General features: G+C 37.7%; 1 protein-coding gene across 1 annotated transcript in view; it reads right to left on the bottom strand.

Moving 5' to 3' along the window:
- ASCC3 (activating signal cointegrator 1 complex subunit 3) overlaps window positions 1-26,829 on the bottom strand; it is a 103,707-nt gene that overhangs the window by 19,207 nt on the left and 57,671 nt on the right. Inside the window, exons 22-24 of the mRNA XM_009707542.1 lie at window positions 21,515-21,626; window positions 21,117-21,251; window positions 2,671-2,895 (exon numbers count right to left, since the gene is read on the bottom strand). Coding sequence (XP_009705844.1) covers window positions 2,671-2,895; window positions 21,117-21,251; window positions 21,515-21,626 — 472 coding nt within the window. The remainder of the gene's footprint in view (window positions 1-2,670; window positions 2,896-21,116; window positions 21,252-21,514; window positions 21,627-26,829) is intronic.

Raw genomic sequence — 26,829 nt, forward strand, 5'->3', positions numbered from 1 at the left:
CCATCAGCTACATTTATCTACCTGATGCTGTCAACACTGTTTTCTGACTGACCATTAACACTACTCAGCCTAAAGCCACCAGGATGAAGAAGGCCCAGAGGACGTTGGAGGAATGGGAGGGAGGACGCAACGGGTGGGATGTAGAAGGAACCATGGGAGAGAAGGCTGGGTGAAAGATAGCACAGAAGAGTGGAGAAGTTTAATAGCCTGTGATGGAAAGAGGCTTGCTGACGTATTGTGGCTAGAGAGGGCAAATCTGCTCTGCAGGGGACCTGGGATGGAGGCCTGCTGGACGTAGCAAGATTCAAAGAGCTTTTACAAGTGGTTGTAAGATCTTGCTTTCTTGTAACGGAAAAGTAGTGCTGATATGGAAAGGCTGTCATTCACATACTCACCAGCAAAGATAACAGTTTACGTTCAGGTCACAATTTGAAGGTTAGCTATACAACCTTAACGGCTAAAGTACTTGGTAAGTAAATAAACAAAAGTCCAACATAACTCAAAAACCAATTCCCATCTCGCTGCTGAATTTTATGTTTGGTGGTGCGTGCGAGCGCGTGTTCACACACACACAGAACATCACCCACTCAATATGTTTATCAATGGATCCTTCTATGGTTCAGTTCCTTTTCTCACAACTAACATCTTTTTCTCCACCTCTGTTGACCCCGAGTTCATCAGCAGGTCAGCGTGAAGGAAAAAGGTAACAACCAGTATTGAAAGTGTAACCCTGTCTATTGCTTAGATTCTGGGAACTTTAACCTCCGTTTGGAAAGCGTGACTAATAAGATGGAACAAATATTCTCCCAAGAGATGTAAACCATGCGCCAACTTCAAAATACAAAAAAATGCTTGCATGTTTTTTCTTTTCTTTATTTTTTTTTTTTTTAAAAGAGTACCTTTTTTATTTTTATTTTTTTTTCTTTTGAGCTGACTGTATATGTAACATTATGCAGTAGTCAACTGAAGGCCAGAGTGCCGAGGCACAGTAGGGAATCGTATTCTTCTGAACCCTACTTCAGTTTAAAGGAACTGTTGAATATTTTAGGGTTTTTTCTTCTGAATGATTATGGCCTCTGAAATACTTACTATGCAGTAACAGGATTAAAAATACATTTCTTTGCAAAGCAGGATAAATATTGAACAAAATAATTATTGAAAAGAATCTTTAAAAGAATCTTTAATTTACATTTTTTCCCAAATATGTAATTACCGCCCCAAGTGCTAATTCCACAAATATCTAAATGAACTTTAAGTATGTGATTTCTTTGAAACAAAGGTGAATTGAAACAGAGATGTTGTTCTCTGTTAAGAATTGAGTATTACAAATGATAACTGTTCATACATTGAAGCTTTCAGCACCATGATTTTACCGATTTGAAATACTTCGAGTAGACTTGCATTCAAGCACTGTTGGTTGCCAAGTTATTGTGTAGCAATAACATCTGTGGTGTTATTTGCTTCTTTCCTTTTCTTAATTTTAGCTTTGCTTTGTTTGATATTAGTGTTACAAGCTTGCAGTTTTTGCTAGTGTAAGGTGGAGACTCACTCAAATCACTGGACACTGAATTGCTTGTGGTATTTTGTCTGTCTACAGCATTGATTAACAACTTCTCACAGAGTGGTTTTACAAACTGGTAGGCTTGACACAACAATGTTTGCAGTTACCATATTGCCTACAGGCTTCAAACAAGATCAAAGCTTCATTCTGATAGCTGACATGTAGCTCACTAAGGCTATTAAAATCTGAGCAAACAAAAACTGTAGGAAGAAAGAATTAGTGTCCCTATTTTACAGATATTGAACTGAGGAAGATAAAGAACAGTTTGTTGAAGGCTACCTGATCCTCAAGAACCTGTGAATGAGTCCCTGTCCAGTTCTGCTACAGAGAATATTATTCCTTTCCGGCAGAATCCGATGGGCGGCTGTTCTCTGCGCCAACCAGAGCTCACCCCTCCTGTCGTAACCGTAACTGTGCTTCTCAGATACGGCAGCGCTCTGTTCCGAACTGAAATTGCTGCTTTGGAGACATGCAGCTGTGCCAGTACTCTCCACGGTGAGTTTGGCTTCTGTGGGTTGTGACTGCAGTACAACTGTCAAAGTCACACGCCTCCAGACTGAGTTTAAATTCTGTGTTTAAAAGCGTGCTCTTTGGCTCTGTGATAACTGGGAAACAGAAGATGTATCTTTCCACAAGCTAGAGAAAAACTCTGTATCTTGTCCCAAATCACATTTCAAACCATGTTTTATTTATGCTTGGCAGTGACTACAGCACTTTTGGGGCCTATAAAAATAAAAGTACCCAAGGGAAACAGGTTCTTGGGCATCAGTGTAACAATGTGCAGGGAGCACACCTGTGCAGGAATGACTTGGGTACAACATTCCACCATACAGAGATAGGAACCTGTTGCGTATCAAAGAAGAGGTGATGCCTCCAGCCAGACTACCACCGTTTTGCATACCTTAAGTTTGTTTACCTCCAGTTCTGTAAACTGGGCATCTTTATGGGCACCTAGTTCCACCCTAAACAAAGTGGTATCACGCTGTGTGGTACCAGTTCTCCACAGGACTGCCAGAAATCTTCAGATTTGGCTATGTTCAAAATATTACAACACACTAACAATAAATAGTAAAGCAACAAGAGTTAAATACTGAAATGCATTACTATACCTGACATATCCTAATTGCTTGGTCCAGGACTGTCTTTGTATCAGTTGCGTAGTCCGGACAAGGCAGCATGGCATGACTGAAGTGGGCTTGCAGCAGGAGGTGTGTTTTTGTGTGTGAGCTGTCAAATGAGTGGGGATTGACTTCAATTGGAAGATGTTTTGCCAGTTCACTGTTCATCTGGTCTTCATTGTGTCTCACAGGCAGATCTGTGTACTCATCAGCGTTCTTAAAAAAAAAAAAAAAATAAAATTAATCAGTCATTAACTTCAGAATAATTATTATTCCTTACTGAGACATTAAAAGTATATGCATGTAATTTACTACAGTTAGATTTCACTGTTAAAATAGCAGCATTTTAATGTTTAGAAAGTGTACTTATTTATCAAAATCACGTGCGTAGGAAAACGATAGCAAGTAAAATATTCACAAATATTAACATAATTATAGGTTTTAAATTTTTTTTCACATAGCTGATTTTAACATTAGAGAAGAAGAAAATAAAAGAAGTGAAATAAATACATTCATTGGATGGACTCAGTGTTTGAGATGACCTTCTGCAGATATCCTACCCTGGCTGGCTCACAAAAACACTGTAAGGTTAGTTGTAAAGAAGTCAATAATTCACATTTTCAGTTTTCAGGGTTTCTACTTTTCTCTTTGTATTCAAAATGCAGTGGGTTTGAAATAGCTCTGGTAAGGTTCTTTTAAAATATATTTTCAGTATTTTGAGCGGTCAAGTGTCCGAGCAACAGATGCTCAGCGATCAAAGCAAAGAGCAAAATTGTAAGTAGGTGCTGAAAACTATCCTCTGTGCTCCAGAGCGGGACCGATACCATTCCTGCCAAAGTGAAAGCCGTCCAAGAACTTTCTCACTGTTGCAAAAAGTTCCTGCACACCAACAGGTAATCTGAACGTAGTTATGGGTGGCAACACCCTTGAGGCTGAGAGGAACAAGTATGCCTGCTCTAGTAGCCAGAGCAGAGATGTTCATTCTCCTGCTAGGGAAATCCACTGTCTCTGAAAGAAAGAAAATTCAACAGAAGCCCCCCTAAGAAGTATAATTTAGGCCAAAGAGTCAGTTCTGTGACTTAATCGGTAATTTTTTTTCCTCCACAAAATCCTCTTGTGCATGTATGCATACATATTCTTGTTTGGAATGAGAATGATCTTCCCAAAGTATAAAACTTGCAAGTAAAGTAAGAGTTTTATAACATGTGGTATCTTTTCCATCTGTAATTTAAGAGAGTGTATTTCTTTTGTCATAAAATAAAAAGTCATTTGGGTAGCCCGAAGGGCAATGTCTTCCGAACTATGGGCTTAGCAGAGACCATTAAATTAAAGTGTTCAGGGTTTTATATTCCTCTTAAACTATAGATTTGATATTATGCATTTTAGTCTTCAATCTCCAGTCAGACTTCCTGCAAATCCGTACTAATGAAATATTCACAACAGTAACCAATGCAGAGTGAGGTAAAGAAAAATGGCAATTTTGGAACACCTAATAGAACTACCTAATTGACTTGCAAAGTGCTGTATCCACTCATTAATATCCTAACACAGAGAACCTTTTTTGACAATTCCTAACAACAGTTATATAAGCTGGTTTTCACCCCCTTGAAAACTGACAGCACAAAATCTTCTATTTTCTTTAACGGCACAATGAAACTACACCTAAACTGTGATATAAATGTAAACGGAAAGGTAAGTATTAGACAGTTTAAGATTTGGAAAGAAAATGAGGATGTGATTAATTTATTTCATATCTCGACTGCAATGAGAAGTGAAGACTGACTACAGACAACTGCTGCTTAATCCTGGATGTCTCTGCTAGATCTCTTGTGAAAACTGTGGTCATTTATTCTCTGAACCTAAGGTCACAATCTTTTTAAGCCCTATAGAAAGCTGCATGTTTGCTTCACTCTTTTTATTTAACTGCCCTCTCCTTCAAAGATATTTTAAAGAATATTTACCAAGGAGATTTTTTACTTAGTTTTGCTTTGCAGTTTAAAGTAGCAGAAAGAAGGAGGATCAGCCAAGTCACTCCTGAAATTGCGTTTTCCCTAATTCTTCCCCAGCGCATGTTTTATTTACCTCCAAAACACTCCTCTTATTTTAAACAACTTGCCTACTTAATTTCCTGTTTGTGATCATTGACTGTAAGTAAGTGAGGTTCATTTTCTTATCTGCATCATGTAGGTAATTAAAGGAAATTGAGAATGGGTAGTGAAGCTTTTATACAACTGAGAATGAAGCTGAATGGAGGGCACCAAGGTCAGCAGAGTCCATTATATTTTTATGTGAGAGGCCAGTACGTCTGCCCTGTCCTTGTTTGCTTAGTGTAGGCTGGACGGACTACTAACTGCAAATCTGTTTCTCTGATTTGCCCAGCTGTCCTCGAATAAAGACATCTTCCATTGCGAAATGTTAAATGACAGTGATTGACAACTCTGTGATGAACTCTGCTTGTAACCCCCTGCTACTGTTTTCAGGTTGCACAAGAAAAGACAGAATAAAGAAACATCCTTTGTAATCGCCTCAAATGGGCCCTGCTGTTCACTCAATATTTTTTCATTTTAGTTTTCTTTCTCATTGCGAATCTCAATCTGTTCTGCAAAGGCTAGAGCTTCAACTATTCCACAAGATCTATATTATTTTAGTACATTGTATCTGAATACCGCTCTTGCTTCCATGGGTGAGGAAACAGATCAAATTACGTATCAATCATTAATCTTCATTCTAAAGTCAAGAAACTTAATACAAACTTTATAGGTGAACCACAAAGCACTGCTGTGCATTTTTCACTTTCCCCTTTTTCTTCCGTTAAATCAGGACCATTGCAGCCCATGGGTGAGTAACATCTGGACAAGCACCTACACAGTTAAGCATAACTTGGAGTACACCAGGAGATGAGTAGGAAGTTTAGCTATGGGCACCGCAGTCATGCATTTGGTAGTCATGTCACATCTCGCTTTTCTATAGGTCTGTGATGGACTTTCCCAGTAACATCTTCTTTTGGGCATTAGAGACTGCTGCATCATTTCGAGGGTCTAAGAGTCCTCGCCAACCTACATTTCAACCTGTATGCGATGCAGGGTCATATAGGAGACAGTAACTTGCTTTGCCAGTGAGAAATGCCGCACGTAGACCCGCATAAACTCCATAGTTACACTTTACAAGGCCAAAGGCCTATTCTGATAATTGAATTCTGTTTCCAGCGTAACACCAGCCCCAGAATCACCTTGGAGTCCTCCCTGCCACACTGTGTTCCAGACAGGCAGCTTATCATCACCCTTTATTTGAATTGTTAGAATTTGTTCTAAAAGTAAACAACTCACCCCATTTAAAAATACATCTTCTGCAGTTTTCTGGTACTATAAGGCATTTGAGGAGTCAGGCTGAACTCAAATTTAAAGAAGGTATCCAGCACGGTGAGTACTATGCTCTGCAGTGTCCATGGGGTTAAAAAAAAATCAGATTTTCTTTCTACTCACAAAATGTGTAAGCTTGGCTGATTTATGGAAAGAGCTGAACTACAAACTTATATGACATGTAAACCTTCTGAAATATTTTAAATCTCGAGTAACTACATCTTGCCATCTGTCTACAACAGAGAAGAGGATGCTTGTGGAGCATAGACAGAAAGGGGATCAAGGTGAGCAAGTAAACTTGAATATTAAGTTAAGCTCAGTCATGGGAACAGTAAAACTTATAAAGTTAATGAGTTCTAGACTTTAAAGAGCAGTCGATTAATTTGTAACAATGAGAGTCTAAACCAATCCAAAAATAGTTTCTCACATTCCAGAGTTGCACCAGCAGTCTTCTCTTTAGCAATGCTGTTATTGAAACTACCTTAGAGTTGACTGCCTGCACGTTCCTTTCCTTTATATACGTACAGGGAACCCAAACACACCGTATTTTCAACTTTAATAAACCGACAACGTGTTCTGCTCTCTTTCAAGTTTCTGATGTAGAGAGAGACAAGGGAAAAGAATTCTTAGAAAATCTGATACCAAAATTAACAGTCGTTAAGCTAAAGTATTAAAAAATCTTGCAGTAAACTAGTAATAAAAGTAACTACCAGAAGAGTAAACGGAGAAAAGATGAGGATCGTTTTTAGCTAATATAGTAATCACATCCTCTCTACCTGAACCTTGATTTAAATTACGTAAGCTTTTGGTAGTTTGAGTACATGCTGAAGGACTGCAAAAATCATACATTTGTGCACAGAATGAAAAATAAAACCCAAGCTGCCACAAATAAACATGGTTTTTTTTACAGCTGTTCTGCAATTAACACCAATAATACATTAGGAAGTAAATGTTAGTTGTCTGCTATCAGAAGTTCAAAGGTATGCCAATATGCAATTTATTTTTCCAACTGAAAAGAGCGTATCTTGAACTTTAAGGATGTGGCTAGGCAAACATAAGCTCAACAATAATATTATTAGTTAATTGGCTTTTGTCTGTTGTTCCACTGTACAAAGCGCTACCGAGTATTTCCGTGCAGCCCCCTGCCCTGTCACTGCCACGCAGTGCTAGAGGGCAGAGGAGGGAGCTGGACTCCAGCCCCTAAGGCAGTCTGCGACTGTCCTCTTCGGGGTGACACCGAGGGTGCCCTCGGTACAGGACAGGGGAAAGCAGCACGGTCAAAATAGAGAAATAACAAGCACTGATAGTTTGTGAGTAGCTAGGTAACTAGATTATAATGTCTTATAATAGATTGACAAATTCCAAATTTTTCTTTGAGGATACTTGAACTTCTGTACTTAAAAAACATTTGAAATTATTTCTGGTTTTTATGTATATGTATATGTATCTCTGTTCATGTGCTGACAAAAGTCTTATTTGACTCTGTCAACTGCATTACAAGGAAAATAAAAAAATCGCTTACCTAAAGTTCCCAAGTGAATCTTCCTTTGCCCATGCTCTTCCTCAGAGCACCAGACCATGTTATGTGACACAATAATGACACAAGTATATATTATGAAAATTATTTAAATTAACCAACATATTCATACTATATTTTATGGTCACATTTTCAAGTGTCAGTTAGATTTATAAGGAAAGAGATTGAATTTACATGGATGTACCCTGGCAGGCAGCTGGAACATAATCAGGCTTACATTTATATTCAGAAAACAAATGTGAGCAAACATGTGCTTTAAAATAAAAAAGAAAAAGAAAAAAACCCCAAACTGACCACATACTTAAAAGTTGTTTTTCAGCTCATTCCAAAAAGTAGATCGAAAAATGGAATTGGATAACTCCTTGCTAGAACTACTGCTCTGAAAATTATATCTGTGTTAGTGATTCCATTATAAACTCCTATTCTAAGGAGTTTATTGGTAGCCTATAAATGTATACGCTTTGGTCTCAATTTTATGGGACATAATTCAAATTTCCAAAGTTTAAAATGTTTGGGTGTTTTTTTACTGGTAGATATAAAAGGTCTGGCACAATATCCCAGTTAAAGACAGTTATAAACATATATTACTAGTTACAAGTTTTAAGAACAAACATGATGCATGTTTCCAAGATTCATATTATAGACAAAAAGGAAAAAAAAAAAGTCGTTTCTACCAGCTCATTGAAGCCACTACATAACACTGGGACATTTAGATTGGAAGTCCTCTTTTAGACAGCAAACATTTGCACAAAGAGCTTTCTCACTCTGTTTTACACATGGAAAGATATAGTTTTAAGACAACTTTTGCAGAAGCGTTGTTCCAGATTCTTAGGGCAGCCTGGCAGGCTCCGCTAAGCGACGGAGCAGGTTGAAGTTTTGTAGAGACCTTGAAGAGCGGCTAACAGGATGCAGAAGAAGAAAACAAAACTTGTCAGGCAAGATTAGGAGACCATTTCTAAAGAAGCTCCTTGCCTTTGTATACCATAGAACATCTCTCCCTGTCAACTGCCCGTGCCCGCAGCAGTGCCGTCCGACGGCACCCAGCATACCAGCGCCTGCCCTGCGGCACAGTGCCCTTCCCATGGGAGCTTTCCCATCCCTCCTGTCCAGGCGCCGTGGTTGGCAGGGAGGAAAGGCAGAAAGCAGAGCCCTCTGCCAGCCCTGGCACCGCGGGGCACGGAGGAGTCCCCGTCCCTGGCTGCGGAGAAGGGGCTCCCTCTCCGGCCCTGGTCCCTCTCGCTGGGGACTCGGCCTGCCCCAGCTCGCCGCTCCAGCCTGGGTAACAGGAAAACGAGTTTGCCGCTTCTCTCGTACTCCGACGGAGTAGTCTCCGCACTCCACCTTTGGAAAAAATGACAGGAGGAAAACAGATATGCGTAGGATGGAGAGCAACATCCGAGGGATAAGGGCTGCTCAGTATCTTTTTGAAACAAATACTAGCTTCTTTATTTATTATCTAATTAGTGGTTAATGCATTTTTACAGACAAAAGATATGAATTTTTTTTTAAAAAAGTATAGAATTCAGATTGTAAAGTTAACCCAATTCACTACGTAGGAGCAAAATAGGTAGCCCAGCCTCACCTGTGTGCTCTCTCTAGATTTAAGACTTATCAGAGTGGGCAATGGAAATTTCCAGTTGAGCACGAGAAGTTGAAGAGATAATGTTGTAAAACCCATCAACATGTAACTATGTAAACCTATTATTTTTTTTAAAATTAATTTATAACTATCCTTCAGGATTTCAAATGGACACATTTCAGTAAACATAGTTTATAAGAACATACAAGTTAAGAGTTCTTACAATTCTTATAAACTTCTCACATTAGTGATCAGAGAAATCACATATAATTGTATTCTCGGACTTCTCACTTAAAACAGACCAGTGTTTGTTTTGTGCTTTTAAATAGCTGCATGTGACAAACACCACAAATTTTACAATTACAGACATCATAAAAAGTACAAGCTAGGGCAATGAAACAGTTGAGTGATCACTTAAAAACACCCTGAAGGGTTTAGATTTCACAAGTTCACCTCTTACTTAAAACATCCAAACTACAACCCCCCGATGACATTCCTGATGACCAGAGGTCAGGAGCCTGGAAGACCTTTGCCACCGCGCCCAGAGCAATAGGAGGTCAGCAATATTAGCTACCAGTAGCAGAGAGTGACCTGGCAGATCTGGCGACTTCCACAGTACAAAGTTAAATTACAGACCTCTGCTTCGGCATGGAAGTTGCTAAAAGCAAATGCAAGCGTGCTGGCACATGCGAGAGGGAGGAGGATATAAAATAACAATAATTTGACATGGGAAAAAAGTTCTTAGGACTTCTATACTAACTTGAAAGTCGATTTCCCTTTTTTTCCCTAACGTTTCCTAAGGATATCAGAGGTTTCAGTGCATAGGAAGATACAGTAATAGATAATACACTCATTGTAATTGGATTACCAAATGGTAAAAAATATAGAATCATTTTGTTTCAGAATAATTTCCTTTTTAAATTGCACATTTTACTAAAACATATTAAACCAAAGAATGAATTCACGATTTTAAGTCTTGACTCTCACAATCCGTATTTCATAAAGTTTACAATCACAATCACAATTCAATGCTACTTTTTTGGCCAGTCCTAACAAAACCCATTCTTACAATGTATTCATTTTTCCCCCAAATGTGTAGGTACTTCCATAGTATTAAACCTGTACAACTTTCATAGAGCTGGCTTTAGTTCACTCTCAGGTTTTTAGGTTAAATTATTGATTATAAGTAAGCCTGTAACACTTGCACAGTTTAAGGAAAAATAAATGCAAAAGGCACAGTTTAAGGAAAAATAAATGCAAAGGAAGACTGAAGTAGGACAAAAATAAGAGCAAACATCTGAAACTGGTATGACATACACATTATTCACCTAGAATAAGTTACTTTGACCATAGCAAATAAATACAAATGGAATGGTATAAATTCCATCTATCGAATATAAAGTGAATTATAGTGATGTGAGAGAATTATTACATTTTATCACTGGAAATGGGATATTTGAGATTTTCGCCTCTCCAAGATGCCTGACTTTTCCTACTCCTTTTCATGAAAATGTTTCCAACTTGCACATTTTGATTGCACTATCATCACCCCATTTTTTAAAATCTTAACACCTAGATGGGGCAGTGAGCCACAACTTTCTTCCCCTGTAATCTCAAGCCATATTATAAGAAAGATTTAAAAGCGACTGGCTTGGGCTGTACTGAAACTAATTGTATTGCACTAATACAGAAAAGCTTTTCGGTGCATGAACTCAGTAATGCGCTAACACAAAACTGGGAAAATCTCTCTGAGCATACATTCAAAAGTCTCACTGTCATGAGAAATCTACTTCAGTTCCATTTGGACGTTTGTCCACATTTTGAAGCCGAGCTTGGCTGAATCAGCTGGCTCAACTACTGATTGAGATGATGATAGCAATAAAAACTGTAATAGCAAATCCTGGCACACAGCTTTCCCCGGGAAAGCGATCAGTCATTTTCCATCTTTGGCTTTGATCCTCCATTGGGATCTTCCAGTGCAGAGCCCAGACCCAGGGAAGAAGTTAACAGATCTCTGCATTAAGTTAATGCTACTCTGCATGGAGACAGGAGTAAGCGCTACTAATTCTTTATGTGAAATGGGGCCCATACATACTGTATATGTTAACGGCAAGCTGTAAAAGCTCTGTGTGTTGAAAACCGCATTTCAGATCTGCTGACCTGCGGCAGCTCCCCCAGTGAGGAGTCACAAATGCTCACGGCTGCATTTTTGTACTGGATTAAATTCCGGATCTAGACTACTATGTGACTAGAGAGAAAAGGGAATAAAAAGTTCACAGGCGGGAATACCTGTCATCATGTGGTGAAATGACTAGCGGCCTCTGCTCAAGAGAGCCTCAAGCCCAGAATAAGAGAGAAACAAAATGAACTGGCAGAAATATATGGGAAACTTGGAAGGTGCCTACACGCACAATGTCTTTTCAGCAAGCCAATGCTACTGGTCTCACTCTGAGCACTTTTAAATGAAAAGAGTTTAATCTAATAATAAAAAAACACAACTGTAAGAGGAAGTGACAGCTGCTGCAAGTAAATTTCAATAAGGGTAGTTCCCTGCTGATAAAAACTGGCACATCTCCACTCAGTTCGGCACAACCGTGTGGATTAACATTGCTTGAAAATCTGACCCAATGTTTTGAAGAACCTCAAGAGCTACAAGGTAATGCCGAGACGGAAGCCACTGACAATTACAAGGGTGGGGAAGAGGGGTAATCACCGAGCAAACAAAAAAAGTCAGTAAAAGGAAAGATATTTGAAGTCTATTAAACAAACAGACAATCTGTCAGTATTTTGGTGTGCTTCATTTGAGGAAGCTCTATCAACACTTCTGTCGTCAATGATCAGAGGTTGGATACAATGAGTAACATGGCAAAAATGCCCTTGTACCACACTTGACCCTAACAGAACATCCCATTACCCGAATGGGACGTACCGTGCATTACTAGGGCAGACCTAACCCTTTTTGGATGACGAGTGATAATTTTTCTTGGTGGTGTTCACTGCACACAAGTTTGTGAGAATACTGTAAACTCAGTGCTCCTACACAGACTTATACCATATCTTTTCTACCTGTAAAGAAAGGCATTCACCTAAAGTACACTGTAAGAGCTGTGTTGAAAAAAAGAAAAAAAAAAAAAAGAAAAGATAACTGATGATTAAGAGAGTTGCAATTATTTTGCCTCTGGTGTAAAGTTTTAAGAACTTCTTTTAAAAGAAGACAAAGAAAACAGAGATTTTCAGTACCAGATGTCTAGGAAGATCCCATTTGGATTTGAGCTACTTAAATTTGCAATCATGTATTTATACATCTAACAGAGCTTCTGTTTCCCCTAGAATCTGAAAATTAACTAGCTTTGTAGCATCTTCCTTGATCTGCCACCCGTGCCCTGAGGATTAGAGACTCCACCTGAGCTTGTTTTACAAGCATAACAGAAAAAATTAATCTCTGCTGGCAGCGATCCCACTGGGATACTGATGAATAATGATATCCCTCTCTTGCTGCCCTCTCAGTCCACTAGAAAAGCCACTCTAACCCAGCAACGTGGAAACCGCTGAAACCATTCCAGCTGTGGATTAGCAGGCAGTCAAGCATCCATCTGTTCTGTGTGAATCAAGAGAAAGCAAACACGCATTCTTATAGCTAAAGAAGTATTAAAAATTAGCATCTTATATGACTGCATATAGTAAATATTAAGACAATCATACACAAAAGAAAAAATAATCTATTATCTACACCTCATGTTGTTTACATTTGCTTGCTGCCTTAAGCAAATGCTAAACCAGTTGGAATTCATCTCATTAACCTACTGAATATTGTGCATTCAATGATTTAATATGTTTAAGATAACATTTCTTAATATTGTATGCATCAGTTCTACGTAAAAATATTCTGTAAAGTAGACATGCACACACACATGAAATAAATATAAGCGAACGTGGTAGCATGCCTTCACCTTGACAGGAGAAGGATTTGAGAGACCTGTTGTGAGCAGCATTACAGCCATTTTCTCACCCTCTAAGGTGAGAGGAATAGACTTGAGATATTTTCTCTTTCTGAAAACTAGTAGTTTGAGTAATCTCTGCTGGCTTGCTCGTCTTTTCCACTGGAAGACAGACAGGGAAGGCAGAGGGAAGTCGGCCTGTGGGCAACCCAATTAAATTGGTGATGTTCGATTTGACTCTTCCGCGGGAAATTGGACAATGATCTACCACAACGTAAGGAAAGCCATAATCGAGCATCATCCCAGATAAAATTACACAGAAAAGTGCATAATTTGACAGTTTTCATATACAACAGTTCCAATACTTTGCCGGATGCCTGGCCCACATTCATTAAGCTGCAGAGGTGAAGAAAATCTGCGATTGTTCTCTAAAAGCAAGCTTACTGCCCTATACCAAATTTACAAATATATTTATTCACTTTTTCAAATGCTAAGAAAAGTTTTGGCCTTTTGGTAGCAAAAATCCCTCTGCAATTTCTTCTAGCATTATAGGTAGCATGAGCTACCTCAGTAACTGTGAAATAAAGCACCTTGTAAATACTAGGCAAATAACAGGAAAGGCCGTTTTCTTAAAAGTTGATCTGTGCTAATGCATAACATCAACAGTTAAAATAAAATTCAACCTTCTGAAGCTAGCCAGGTTCCATTAGGGAAAAAAAAGAAAAAAGAAAAGAATGAGACAAAGAAAGAATCTAAATGTAAATAGGAAAATACAAGTGTCAGATACTTCATTAAGGACTGATCAGTAATCCTCTTATGTCCTTTTTTTTTAAACTACTATGCTAAAGGAACAATATATGCTGGATACCAGTCTTGTATGACGTAATTATTTCAGCCAAACCAATTCTTATCCTGAAATTTCTGTTCCAATCAGAGAACAAGCTACAAAATGCCATCCTTTTTTGTAACTGTTTTACAGGTCTGAGCAATAACTTCTTTGCTGACAGAGAAAAACATTCGCATGCCTTGAAACAGCCGAGCTGGTGTCAAAGTGAACTGAATTCTGTGAAAACAAATTCATCACCAATATAATGGTAACTGCTGTAATTCATAGGGCAATAGTATAATTCTATCAAAAGCAAAGGCAATAACTAGAAACTAGATAAGACAAAAGACCTGTAGGTTGCAGAGGGCCTGAATTTGCCTATCGTGTTTTAATTACAAATTGGGAGGCACAAAGTAGGTAGGACTTGTGGTGACTTGCTGACGGCACGCCGAGCGGGTAGGGCTGCCTTCCGGAGTGCTTGGGGCCCAAGAACCCACCGCCATTTATCAGAGCAGCACTACGGATTATGAGATCTTCAGCTTTACCTTAATAAAGACGCAGTTTAGAACTTCAGTTTTGTTTCAACAAGCACAAACGTTATTTCAACAAACACATTGTATATTTGAAAACAGAACCATACGACATGACTGCTGAGAAAAAGCCATTTCCTTTTCCATATGAACACTTTGCCAAGTCCTGGCTGCACGTACCCAACTATGCATAGTTTGAAATCTCGCATAATGACGACGGCTACAATTCTAACTGCCAAGTGGTATAAAAAACTTTTGTGCTTAAATAATAACTAAATAAATGGTGCGCGGTTGAATTGCCTGCAGCTTTAAGCAGTCAGCTAAACCGAGCTTGCTGTCACTGAACTTGCTTCTTGCGTAACGCGTTGATTTGCCGCGGCCGGCAGCCAACGTTCACGTCTGTAAGTACCAGCCCAGGACAGTAGTCCTCTCCACCCCATCAGATACAAGCGTGATAGCTTCCTGGCTCACCAAAATAGTTTTCATTGGTATACCTGAGTGTTTTGCTGCTTAACTGCATCTACAGCTCCCAGTAAAGGAATTTATTTCCTCATTTTTCTAATGAGGAAATCTGTTTGAAATGGGGACACAGTCTGAGGCTACCGGCTTCCACTGCCACCGCTATATACACTTCCACAGGCTTTTCCCTTGGAAACAAAGGCTTTTCCCTTCAAAACAAAGAAATAAAAAAAAAAAGGAGAAATTAAAGATACTACATTATTTCCAAGATAACAGTTCTTGTCTTATAGCCTACCTCGTGGGAAATGTATGTCAGAAACCTTTAACTTCCAAATTTAAAATAGGTTTTATTTTAACCTTCCGGAGTATTGATTCCTTTTTCAAACTGGCAAGTAATGACAGAAGTTGAGTATGAAGATTGGAGGGAAAAAAAAAGGAGATCTGTTAATTGGAGATTAGCGAGTCCTGTGTATCGGAGATGGGAAGGTTTTATATTTTCTGGCTTTGAATGTAATTCTTTCTTATTGATGCCATAAAGATGAAAGACTTATGCTATGTTCAGTTAGCTGTCAGTGGTGGGCATTGTCATTTTGATTTACCAACTGATTGAGCTTTTCTGGAAAGGCGGGCAGCATATGATGCTTTCAAATCAAAAAATCAAACAGTCATTTGGAAAAAGAAAAATAAGAAATAATTGTGTTATGATGTTAGAAAAAAATTACTATATTCAAGTACTCCAGCAACATTCAAAACTGCTCCATCTACTGGGACTAGAGAAAAAATCAAGACAAATGTAACGTGTGAGTATTCATGTGTGTAAGTACTACTTCTGCTAAGTGCAAGATATTTTGAATATACTGGATACAGATGATTAAATTTGGATGCTATTAAAATTCGTTGTAGCATTTTGTTTTATTTTCATGAAGTCAAAGACAATTTTCAAATTTAAACTATTTTATTAAACACACTGATAGTATCTAGATGTTCCAAGTGGGAACTGAAGCACAAATGTTTTAAAATATTAAAATCCAGAGAAAATAGGCTGTATAAAAATTACGTAAATGATCCTGGAAATGCCTGTGTTTAGGATGAATTTATGCATTGAACAATCCTAGGTATGGATTTATTGTGAAGAAAATATTTAATGGTAAGAGGTAACAGTTTTCTCCTATTATAAGGGGTCACTAAAATACATGTAACGGCTTAGGCCTGTTCCTATTTGAAGGCATGTTCATGTTGTTCAGAATGCATGATATATGTGAAATCAAATGTGTAAAGTTCTTTAAAAATTAGCAGGTAACAAAACTGTTTGTCATCTGATATAAAGTTTACATAATAAAGTATTTCTATTCTTGACACTGAAATGCCATATTTAAAAAGAATAAAATAGTGAATACAGTCTTGCTGTACTTTTATGCCTTGAAGAAAATCATAGTAGCACCTTTATTTCCTTCTAAATGAAATGTAAAAGTAAATTTAAACTAGAAAATGACTGACTTAGGAAGAGTGATCTGATTTTTTTTTTCTGAAATGGCTATACAGCAGAAAACTGGTTTTATATAATATCTTAAAAAAACCCAAAACCAATGTTTCTGCCATGGCTTGCAGAGAAAATATTACACAAAACAGCTCACATTAGCTTGCTCTTGGACAATATTTTTGTAACCTATTAATTCCTCCTTCCCTGGCATCTAACTGGAGACCAGTTGAAAAGATGGTTTATCACCTTTGTGGCCCCTTCATGGGAGACTGAACCAGAAGCTTTAAGATAGAATCTTGCTATGGAAATAAAATTATTTGAGAGTGTCAATATTCACAAAGTCTCGCATGTTTCCCTGGTTAGAATAGGATCTGCCAATGATGACGAACAGAAAACAAAGCTATAGGTTAACTGACTTACCTAGAATCTCATAGTACAAATACCTAACAGGTAATGAAAGACGGATAAGGCATTAATAACTTTACTCTTTTGTTATCTATGTATCTGGGACGGAGAGCACCTGTTTTGTGAACCACCTCCTTCCACCTTCCAGATCTGCTACTCCAGCAATGCCAGATTTTCTGCCGAGTTCCCAAATACTTAGTCTAATACAAGCCAGCGTAACAAATCCATATCAATCATCAGATAGAAGTACAGGGAAGAGCTATGTGGATACCAAACTTATCAGCCCAAGTTTATATCACAGAAAGATGGATACGTATGTCCCACTATAATGCAAACACCATGTTGTTCTGTCCCTAAGCTCCCCAGTTAGAAAGAAACCCATCTCTCATAACCAGTTTACATGAAAGACAGCAGCAGGCACAAGAAAACCAACCAGTTCTCTCTTGTAGGTAGAATTCAAAAGCAGAAATAAGGGACAACATACAGGTAATGAAGGGATGAAAGACCATAATGTTCTTCCCTTCACTTTCTGGTATGAACAGATATGACAAATTACTTGCTCTGTAAATAAGAATATTAACCAGATAACCAGATAAGTGTAGTAACAAATCCCCCAAAATCATGAAGCTAGTGGATCTAGCCATCACAGTCTTGATCAATTATCAAAGACAGACCTCCTTTCCTCAAGGTACAACAAACTTACGTTTCATTTTAAAAAGATTTGTGGTGACTGCTGCTTTAGTACAGAAAATGACAAAAATGACCCTGAAGTATCTCTCACTGTTTCTTACCTAGACCTTTGTTCTAATCTCTGCACCTAACTTTCAGAATAAAAGGAAACAGTCTTCAGGTACCTCAGGGAAATCCAGCCTGTCAGTAATAATTCATGAACACTTTCTCATCAATAATACTTAATGCAAGAAGGACCATAACTCAACAGTGATTAAGCTCATTTGGATTGCTACTGTCTGAAGCACGGTCAGGAAAGTTTTAAAGAAAGCTCTACGGAAAAGCATCAAACATTTTCTCTCAGAAAAATTACAGGTCCACTAGCACAAGTCAGCTACAAAGCTAACTGAACCTGAACTTCTCCTGCTAACAGCAAACCCAAGACAGATGAAACATCTCGAGTACAGATTTACTGAGAGAAGGGAAAGCGTGAGGGGATTGTACTCCACCTATTTGTATCACTGATTATTGGATATTGCCAACGTGACTGCGGGGCTGTTCCCACGTGCCGTGTTCCTCTTCATGTTATGGACACTTCAACCCCTAAACCATACTGAAAAAAATTCATTTTGATCTTGCAAAATGCTGGCAGATGGTCACATGAAAAGATAAAATAAGAACAGGGAAAAGAACAGATACTGGAGAAGACTATGAACGGTCTTGGCCACTAAGTGGAAACAAATCTCACTATCAAGTGACTTTTTTTGAGAGGCCCATCAGCACCAGAAAGAGGATGACTCAAAACTACTTTTTTTCACAAGTTGCAAAGATTCATTGATAATTCATTGGTGAATGATCCTGAATACTGAACAGTCCCATCAGCATGGCAAAATATCGATCTGAAATTCAAAATACCTTAATCAAACTCAGATTGAAAACTCTTATACGATCATAAATTTCTGAATTCTTGAATACAATGTTGCTTTTTTCCTGGTTTTGTTTTAAACAAACTTTTGCTCCTTTTCAAGTTACACATGGACAATTTGGGAAAAACTTGTATATATCCCATTTCAAACCCACAACATCAGTATTTTCTTTGTTATAATTGTACACTTCTGCCTTCCTTATATACATCAGACAACTTGTAAATATCTAAAGGTTTGTGAGATTATGAACAACGCCAACAAAAAAAGACCCACATATCACATCTACAAAATCCTGCAACTCCATTCGAGAAATGTTTTGGGTGGTTATTCTTAAACAACACAGTCCAAAATTCAAAACTTTAAAACTGAGTGATCAGCAGAATAATCACAATTATAATTATGTTTTGCAACGATAACGGGCCTTTTTGTACTACAGCACTACAGCCTTCAGTTCCAGCATCATTAAGAGATTCTTCAAATTACTTTTTAAATATCCTTTTCCCTCAGGATTTTCACTTATACCTAATTAGACTACTTACCCCATGCCATGTAATTCCCTATTGCCAAAACTGCTAAATGCTTCAATAAGAAGGAGGAGGGCACCAGTGGAGCAAGGCAGATGTAATGTCACTGGTTAACAATAGAGGTGTGAAGCAACTGCTGTAATTATAAAACTCATTAATTCTCAATGTGTAGGGGAAAAAAAAATATCCTTGGCAATAACTCTGTTGAAATGGCAACTCTTTTCAACACTACATCAGACTTAAAAAAACCCTTTCAATTTACACCTTCAACAAGACAGAATAGTAATTCCACTAGCAATTATGAAAATCAACATCTGCATAAAAAGTAAGGAAAAATTGTCAGCTCTAATGGCATCCAGCATTCATACATCCTTTTCATCTTTCGAATTGACAAGTGGCTCATTTTGACCCCTAACCGATTTTATTTTTGGTCTTATTCCTCTTAAGACTGTAAATGGACAACTTCCAAGACTGTATTTCCAGAAGAAAAAAAACAAACCTCAAAGAATTAAAGCAAGATTAATGAATTTGAAATTTTACAATCTCTGCCCAACAGTAGGGTCCTAGGTTTTGTCTACAACAGAAATATTGGCCATTTACCTTTGCGCTTCATGGATGCAAGCTGCCCAAAGAGATGAGGAGCCCTGACATAAGACAGGCAGCACTAGGTTCTGCTTCCATCATTCGTCTTCCATACGCTGCTCACTAGCTTAGGCACGCTATCTCTGCTAATGCTGGTCTCCAACTTTCCCTGTCCAAATTTGTCTGAAAAAAAACTATGATGTTTCTAGGTGGAGAAAATTTTCTCTAGAGAGAAGAGATTTTAAAGAGACAGCAGCTGGAGTAAAGCTCCCACTTTGAATACTCAACACTGTATTATTTAACATCTGTTCACTGGTCAGTATTCCTTCTTAAAATTCCAGTTATATTACATACAGCATACGTAGGAATTGTGGTTGATTACCATTTTGAATTCAGACGAATACACTGAATTTCATTTCATATAATTTGCAACGTTTTCTGACAACAGAAGAATAGATATTGCAGGGTGAGTGATAGCCATTCTCCTATTTAGGTTGCCTAACACTTTCCATTATAAAAGATTACTGTGGTCTCTATTTCTGAGCTGTAACACTCCGAATGTTTGCAGTAGGTGATTTAAATTTATCAGAAAGAAAGTCCCTGTACTAGAAAAGTGGCTTTCCTAGTGTCATAAAATTCTGATCAGGCTTTGCTGACGTGCAAACTGTTGAATAGCACTGTGTTTATTTTTCTTGTATTTCTCCTCAGAGAAGTTTTGGCAGCATGACAAAACAATAATGAATATAAAAGTAACAGATAAATACTATAAGATGGGACTCTAGATTTTGAAGTTAACATTTGGAAATCAGAATATTACAGAATTTGAGACACTTGTATAATGTATATAATATAACAGAGACTGTAATCGTTAGTGGATAACACTCCGCACTTCTTGCTTCCAAATATGTTGTGTACACGCGGAATTACACTGTTTTGAAAAAGAAGATTTTGTAGATATAACTACTCAAGTACTTAAAAAGGAAAACGCAGTAAAACATGATTCTTTTATGATGAGAATGTAATACTGTTAACGCGGCATTATACATCGTGTCTCCAGATTTGTACCCTAAAACCTTTTGCCTTGCATTGCGCTGCCCTACTAAACAGCCACTAGACTGACTGTATGAGTTGGCGTTATTGCAGGTTATGACCTCAGGGATCGTCAGGTGGCTGGGAGAAGGAGAAGACGGTATTTTAGGAAACAGGTCTTCCCCATATGTCTCCTCCACTTCTTAAAGTTGCTGTATCTTCCAGATTGTCCCAATGCAAAGTGATGGCCCTGGTACAGATTTCGGATGTTGATATGCAGTGATTATTCTGGCATTTCAGTGTTATACCTAACTTACTTAGAAAAAACCAAATATCAGATTTGTATAGAACCTGAACGTTATAAAGGGACATAAGAGAAACCGGTGTATACAGTAATTTTCATGTACTACTTAGATGAAACACTTGAAACATCAAAAATTATTCAGGTATATTACTCAAAACAACAAAAAAATGAAATCACACATCAGGGAAGAAAGACACTTCTTAATTTTGAGGTGTTTTTTCATACACTTGTAAGTGTCTTTAAGAGTCACGAGTTACACATATTTAAGTTAAGAAAATATCAGCACTTACTGTCAGAATTAAGAGCAATTCTTCAATGTTGCTTTCAGGTTTCAACTGATCTTTGAACATCCCAATAGTTGGATGCTTCAAATAGTAATAGGAAGCAATGCGGCCGTATGTCAGAGGTTCAATGCTGCGATTATCCTGTTAGAAGAGGAATCAAATATACATGGTTCCTACATGGTTCAATATAAATGGTTCCTACAAAACTGTAAAATACTTTAAGACTACTTTATGAGAGAGAACAGCAAAAATGATTTAGCATCATAATTTAGCTGCAACCCCAATTAAGCTCAGTTTTCAACTAAGTGTTACAAATAGCTCCATAGACAAACATCGCAAATCAGGAGCGTGTATCTTGCTGTTCCCAGTTTTTAGGAGCATGTATCTTACTGAATTAGTCTTACCTCCCCGATTTCAATACAGTAGGAGCATTCCAAATCAAACAGGGATTTCTCAACAAGGCTTGAGAGGTATTTATTCATAGTGTCATGGCTCACATCATCCAAGTTATAGTAACTAGATAAATTGAAAACAGACACATTACATGAATACCTTTTACCCTCTGAAGATTTTTAACAATAACGTCTTAGAGGAAAACTTATAAGGCTGCTATAACACTCACACATACTTGGAACAGCAAATATCCACATTAAGCAGCTAAAGACAGAACTATTCCCTTATATAGTCTAACAAGAAAATCATGATTCTTAAATGGCTTGTGGGAGTAACCAACATAATACAAGCAAGTACGTATGGAGAGACAGTATTTTATCTGTCTATTAATAGAAAGGTTGATACAAACAGAACTGGACTGGCTATAGTTTGTTACTGGCAAAATTTTCCTGATCGCTTAAGTATATTTTCCTGATCATAGAAGTATGAAAGCGAACAAGCAATGCTAACACAAGTAACACTATTTTAACATCAAGAGAAAGGAAGAAAACCCACCACGGATAGCAACTATTCTTACATCCTGCAACTCTGAAAATAAAAAGTAGGCACATAATGACATCTCTTGAAAAAGGAACCTTACACCAACCCAAACGTTGGTGTCTGTCGTTATATTTCCATGTCATTTTATTCTCAAAGTTTAAATTGCTAAAAAAAGAAATAAGGTACTTTTCAACGGGGTTACTTCACACATTGATTTTCAGGTAAAATTGGTTAGGTAAACTATATATAGTAACAATGGTTCTTAGTTATCCATATGAACAAACAGTGTTTATAAAGTGTGCCAAAACATAAAAAAGACCCAGTGACTGAAGTTTGCACTCCTTAACTGTAGAACTTAAGCTATATTATAAGACTATTACTCACACAAACTAACATAATTTCCGGGAGAGCTTTTACCTAGAAAACTCCAGATAAAAATGCAGTAAGAACTCGTGTCCCAGATTCAACACCAATTCAGAAAGTAACAATTAAGTTCGATGAGCAGTAAAGAAAAACTGAGCATGCTCAGAAAGTTTAAAAATTCTGAATTTAAGCAGAGCAATTAAATCACGCAATTTCAAAGTAGAATTCCAACAAACAAAAAATTTGATGATGTACTGAAATGCTAAAAAGCACAGTAAAAAAGGTTGTCCCTGCCCATTTAATTCTGTAAAATACTGCCGCACAAACAGACTACTGAGATTGCTGCAACGATGAAAGATGCTCCTTCGTTCCTACTAGCTGCTGTACTGAAATTTCCTACTGTTGCAATGTACTCTGCATCCCCGCTGGAAACAATACTCCATGCTGTAACGGAGAGTAGGTTCTGTCAGCGTTATTTTGTGCAGGTGAACAACAGGCTGCAGAGCAGTGTGCTGAGATTCCTTTTCCCTGATTTTACATAGTTACAGCTACACCTGAGCCGGTCTTTTGAACTCCCTTTACTGCCAAGGGAGAGAAACATGCGCTTGCAGAATGCTACTCATCTGAAGTATTTCATGTATCTGCTTTAGGACGAGGTGAAATGTAATCACTGACTAAAAAAATAAAAGAACTTCAGGCGATCAGTTCAGTTGTTGATGCTATATTTGGGCAGATGAATCCCATTCTCTGACTTAAGCTCTATTTCGTTTACCGTAATGCTGCTGTTAGCAAATTTTAAAAGACGGAAATGTGTTTTTATACACTACAAGCACCCTTCCATTGACTGTTTAATTAACAGAATCTGATCTGCATTATTATTATTTCTTAAACGGAGTTTTTAACATTTATCTTTTTGAATAGCAACAGCATAACTGAAAAAAGCCTGCATGCTAAATAGCGGTATCGTCATTTCCAGATTTTTTTGTCTTGTTATTAATCCCAAATTATGGGGTTAATTCTCAGATGCTGTGAATGTTCACATATAACTAGGTAAAGTTGGAGTAAAACAGTACTACCATCAGAAAAAGATTAAAAAATCTGTTCTGATAGCAGGAAATAGTCAGCTACATTAGGCAACAACGAAGTGTATATATATGGCAGTGGAGTATTCAACTCTGTGACATTTTATATGGGTTCATGCTGAGATAATCTCAAATATTTAAAACATAGCTGTCGTCCAAACCCAAACCAAACCACATATTTATATTGATTAAAAAGTTACATATAGTAGACAGCCACACATTATCAGCCTTAGGCAAAGAAAACTTACTTGTAGCAAAAGTACTCTAACATTGTTTTCAATTCAATTTAATTTTCATGAATCCCCTTTTAAATTTACTGAAATAATATAGTAACGATAAAAAATGGTCAATATTTCCATCTACACCTTTTATCTGCCTGACATTTTATCACCGAACACATCTAGATTCTGTTTATTAGCAGAAATTACTTTATAACACTTTGTTTACCTTCTGAAAATAATTCAGCAAATTAACTACGTAAGCTGTTTAAGGATGTGAGAAGATTTTTCTATTTTATACATCTAAACCACTAATGATTCATTAGTATTTTTCTCTAAATTGAATATAACTCTGCTGAAATGATTCTAATTAAGGTGCTTTGTTGTCACGGTATTCAGACTTTCACCCTATCGTTTCAGCACTGCTAGCTGCAGTACCACAACACTGATGATGACGACTGCTAAAACAAAGGAAGAGATACGGGCAAGGCTCTGAAATTCTTTTTTGAGACTGTAATTTAAGGCACAAATTCAAACAGATTTTATCTTGTGCTCTGCCTAATCTGAAGTATTTCACACATTATAATGCCTTTTAAAAATGATGCGAATTTTAAATTTGCTGATTTTTGGTAACTTTTTGTCAGAGGACTAAATATCTAGCTGGCTAGTGTAAATAAAACGACATAAAGAAAAATCTTAAATGGTTTGTAATCTTGAGTGAAGTGGTACCAGTGTTTTAACTACTATCTATAATGGGGTAAATATAATTTTGAGCACACCCACAGGAGCTTCTTGGTCACTCAGCACATTTTCCCCTAATAAAAAGCAAAGCCATTAATCTAGAAAGACTATGTTTAAATCATTAGCGAAAACAGAGGTATCATGACATTAGACAGTATTTTGAAAGCACAGGCATAAACGCAAGTTGAATTTTGCACTTTGGTATGCTCCAAGTATAAAAACTGCTTCGTATGTGAGTTCCTCTATGAAACTGTATTACCTAACTATTTAATTACAGATAAAGAATAAAAACAATGCAGTTTCATGCTCACTGCATTGAATCATCTAGTCATTATTTCCCCTTTGCTATAAACAGACAGCCTACCTTTTTATCAGCACACCATTTCATTTATTTCACAGTGAAGCCCAGTTTCACAATAATTGACTTGTCAGAAGCTCTAATTTATGAGGCTGGGCTCTGTAAGCCTTCTCCTATATTGGACTCAACCTGCACACAAGCAGGGTTGAATATTTACAATGCTGTTAACAGGTGCTGAGTTGTTTAATGATTCTAATAGCCAGAAGCGTACTGAGAAAGCCAGCGGGATCACAATTACAGGCTGTTTGAACACAACAATTACTCGTCCCCTGAGAGGTGTGAAAGTCAAAGGCAGTTTTATCCTAACAGCATCTAGCACATGGGCTAGACAGGCTAACTTCCATTAGTAGTCCATTGGGAAAAAGCAATAACCAACCCCCAGGTATCATAAAATTTTACAAAGTATGTAAAATCTAAACAATCAAAAACTGAAGGAACTTTTTATTGTCTTTTAAATACTATATTTAAAATCCCAAACCTTGTAGAGCTTAGCAAGAACAACAAGCCGTGAAACATGAACTTATTTCTCTCATCTAAGGAAGTGTGGAATTTCATCAGCTGAGAAAGACAGAGAGACGTGCAGGAACATAAAATGTAGATGAAGTTACACAAAACATTTAGGATTTAATGTGAATGGTGGCAATCATTTCCTGTTTAGCTTATGTAAACCCGACCTGAGATCTCTCTGGGAAATTTTTCATCAGCCTTCAAATGGTCCTGCTATAACTGTCAATGCTGTGAAGTCATTTGTTACAGCACCATGTTTTTTATGTTCAGATTATACGGTAGTAACAGTGACACACATAATGAAAATCGGTGGCAGAGTCAGCCAAAAATATTAAAAGAAAAAACTTGCTAGCCAGAAGGCCTTTGGAAACACACAAAAGAGACGAATCTACAGTACTCACTTGACAGCAAGAAAGTGTGCTTGCTGAGATTTTACAGTCCTGAAAGCAGAATTTTGTTATGAACAAGTATGGGGAAAGCACAGGTAGTCATTTTCGGAAATCGCTTTACTGCAGTCATCAATTGTGTTTACTGTCATCACCTTGTGGCCTTCAGCAGCTGCCATCTTCAAAGGGTACCACGGAAATGGAACTGAGGACAGGGCACAACTGCTGGACCTTCGTAGCCAGAGAGCTATGGCCCGAGGTACCAGCTCACTTCTGACTCACTGACCCAGGTCCATGCCTGGTTTGCTAAAACGCATTACAGCGTGCACAAATGCTGCAGACAGTAATCTCTAGCTGTATTGTACCCGTACTGTGTTTTCTTGCATTCACATGTTTGCTTATGCCAGGTATGAGAAATAGATACAACGCTATCTTTAATCGGTCTTTAGTATATTGTACGTTGGGGTTATTGAAGAAGATCAAAAAAGAGTGCAGTTTCTCTAACATCAGCAAGGTATTTGCCTCCACATCAGTGTTTCCAATTAAAATATTTACAAGAAAATTTACCTCCTAAGATGCGTTCATAAGATGAGAAATCAGAGGTAACAGACACATGTAAATTTGCTTACGTATTGATTGGGCATTTCCAACATGATATATTCTAACCGGTAATTTGTACAGGAAACTCATATCCAAGAGTAGGAAGACAATTATGTGGATTTGCTTTCTGAACGGGGAGATGCGGGGTCTTCAGCTTTGCATTCTCACCGACGACTGCAGTTGACTCGGGAACAGGAGGCGGCTCAAATTCTCGGACAGGGAAGCCCCAGGCTGCTGAGTGACTCACAAAAACTTTATTCGTGTGAACAGTTGGCTAAACCCACACCATGAACCACAGTCCTGTACTTTTCACATCACAGTGACCCTAATAATTTAAAAGAACAAGCTCTCGTTATGAAATTCATAATAACGCCTAGAGCTGTTATATATCAAGTGTATATTTATGCACACAGATCTTGTAAAAGAAAGAATCCACCCTGAGAAATATCTGTTTATCAACTCAAAATGTAGATATTGGTAATTACTGCAGTGTAATATACCTGCACCTTCTTAGCTTCTGTTCTTAGTAGC

Source organism: Cariama cristata, unplaced genomic scaffold (assembly GCF_000690535.1).
Source record: "Cariama cristata isolate BGI_N322 unplaced genomic scaffold, ASM69053v1 scaffold15579, whole genome shotgun sequence".
NCBI classification, from domain to species: Eukaryota; Metazoa; Chordata; class Aves; order Cariamiformes; family Cariamidae; genus Cariama; species Cariama cristata.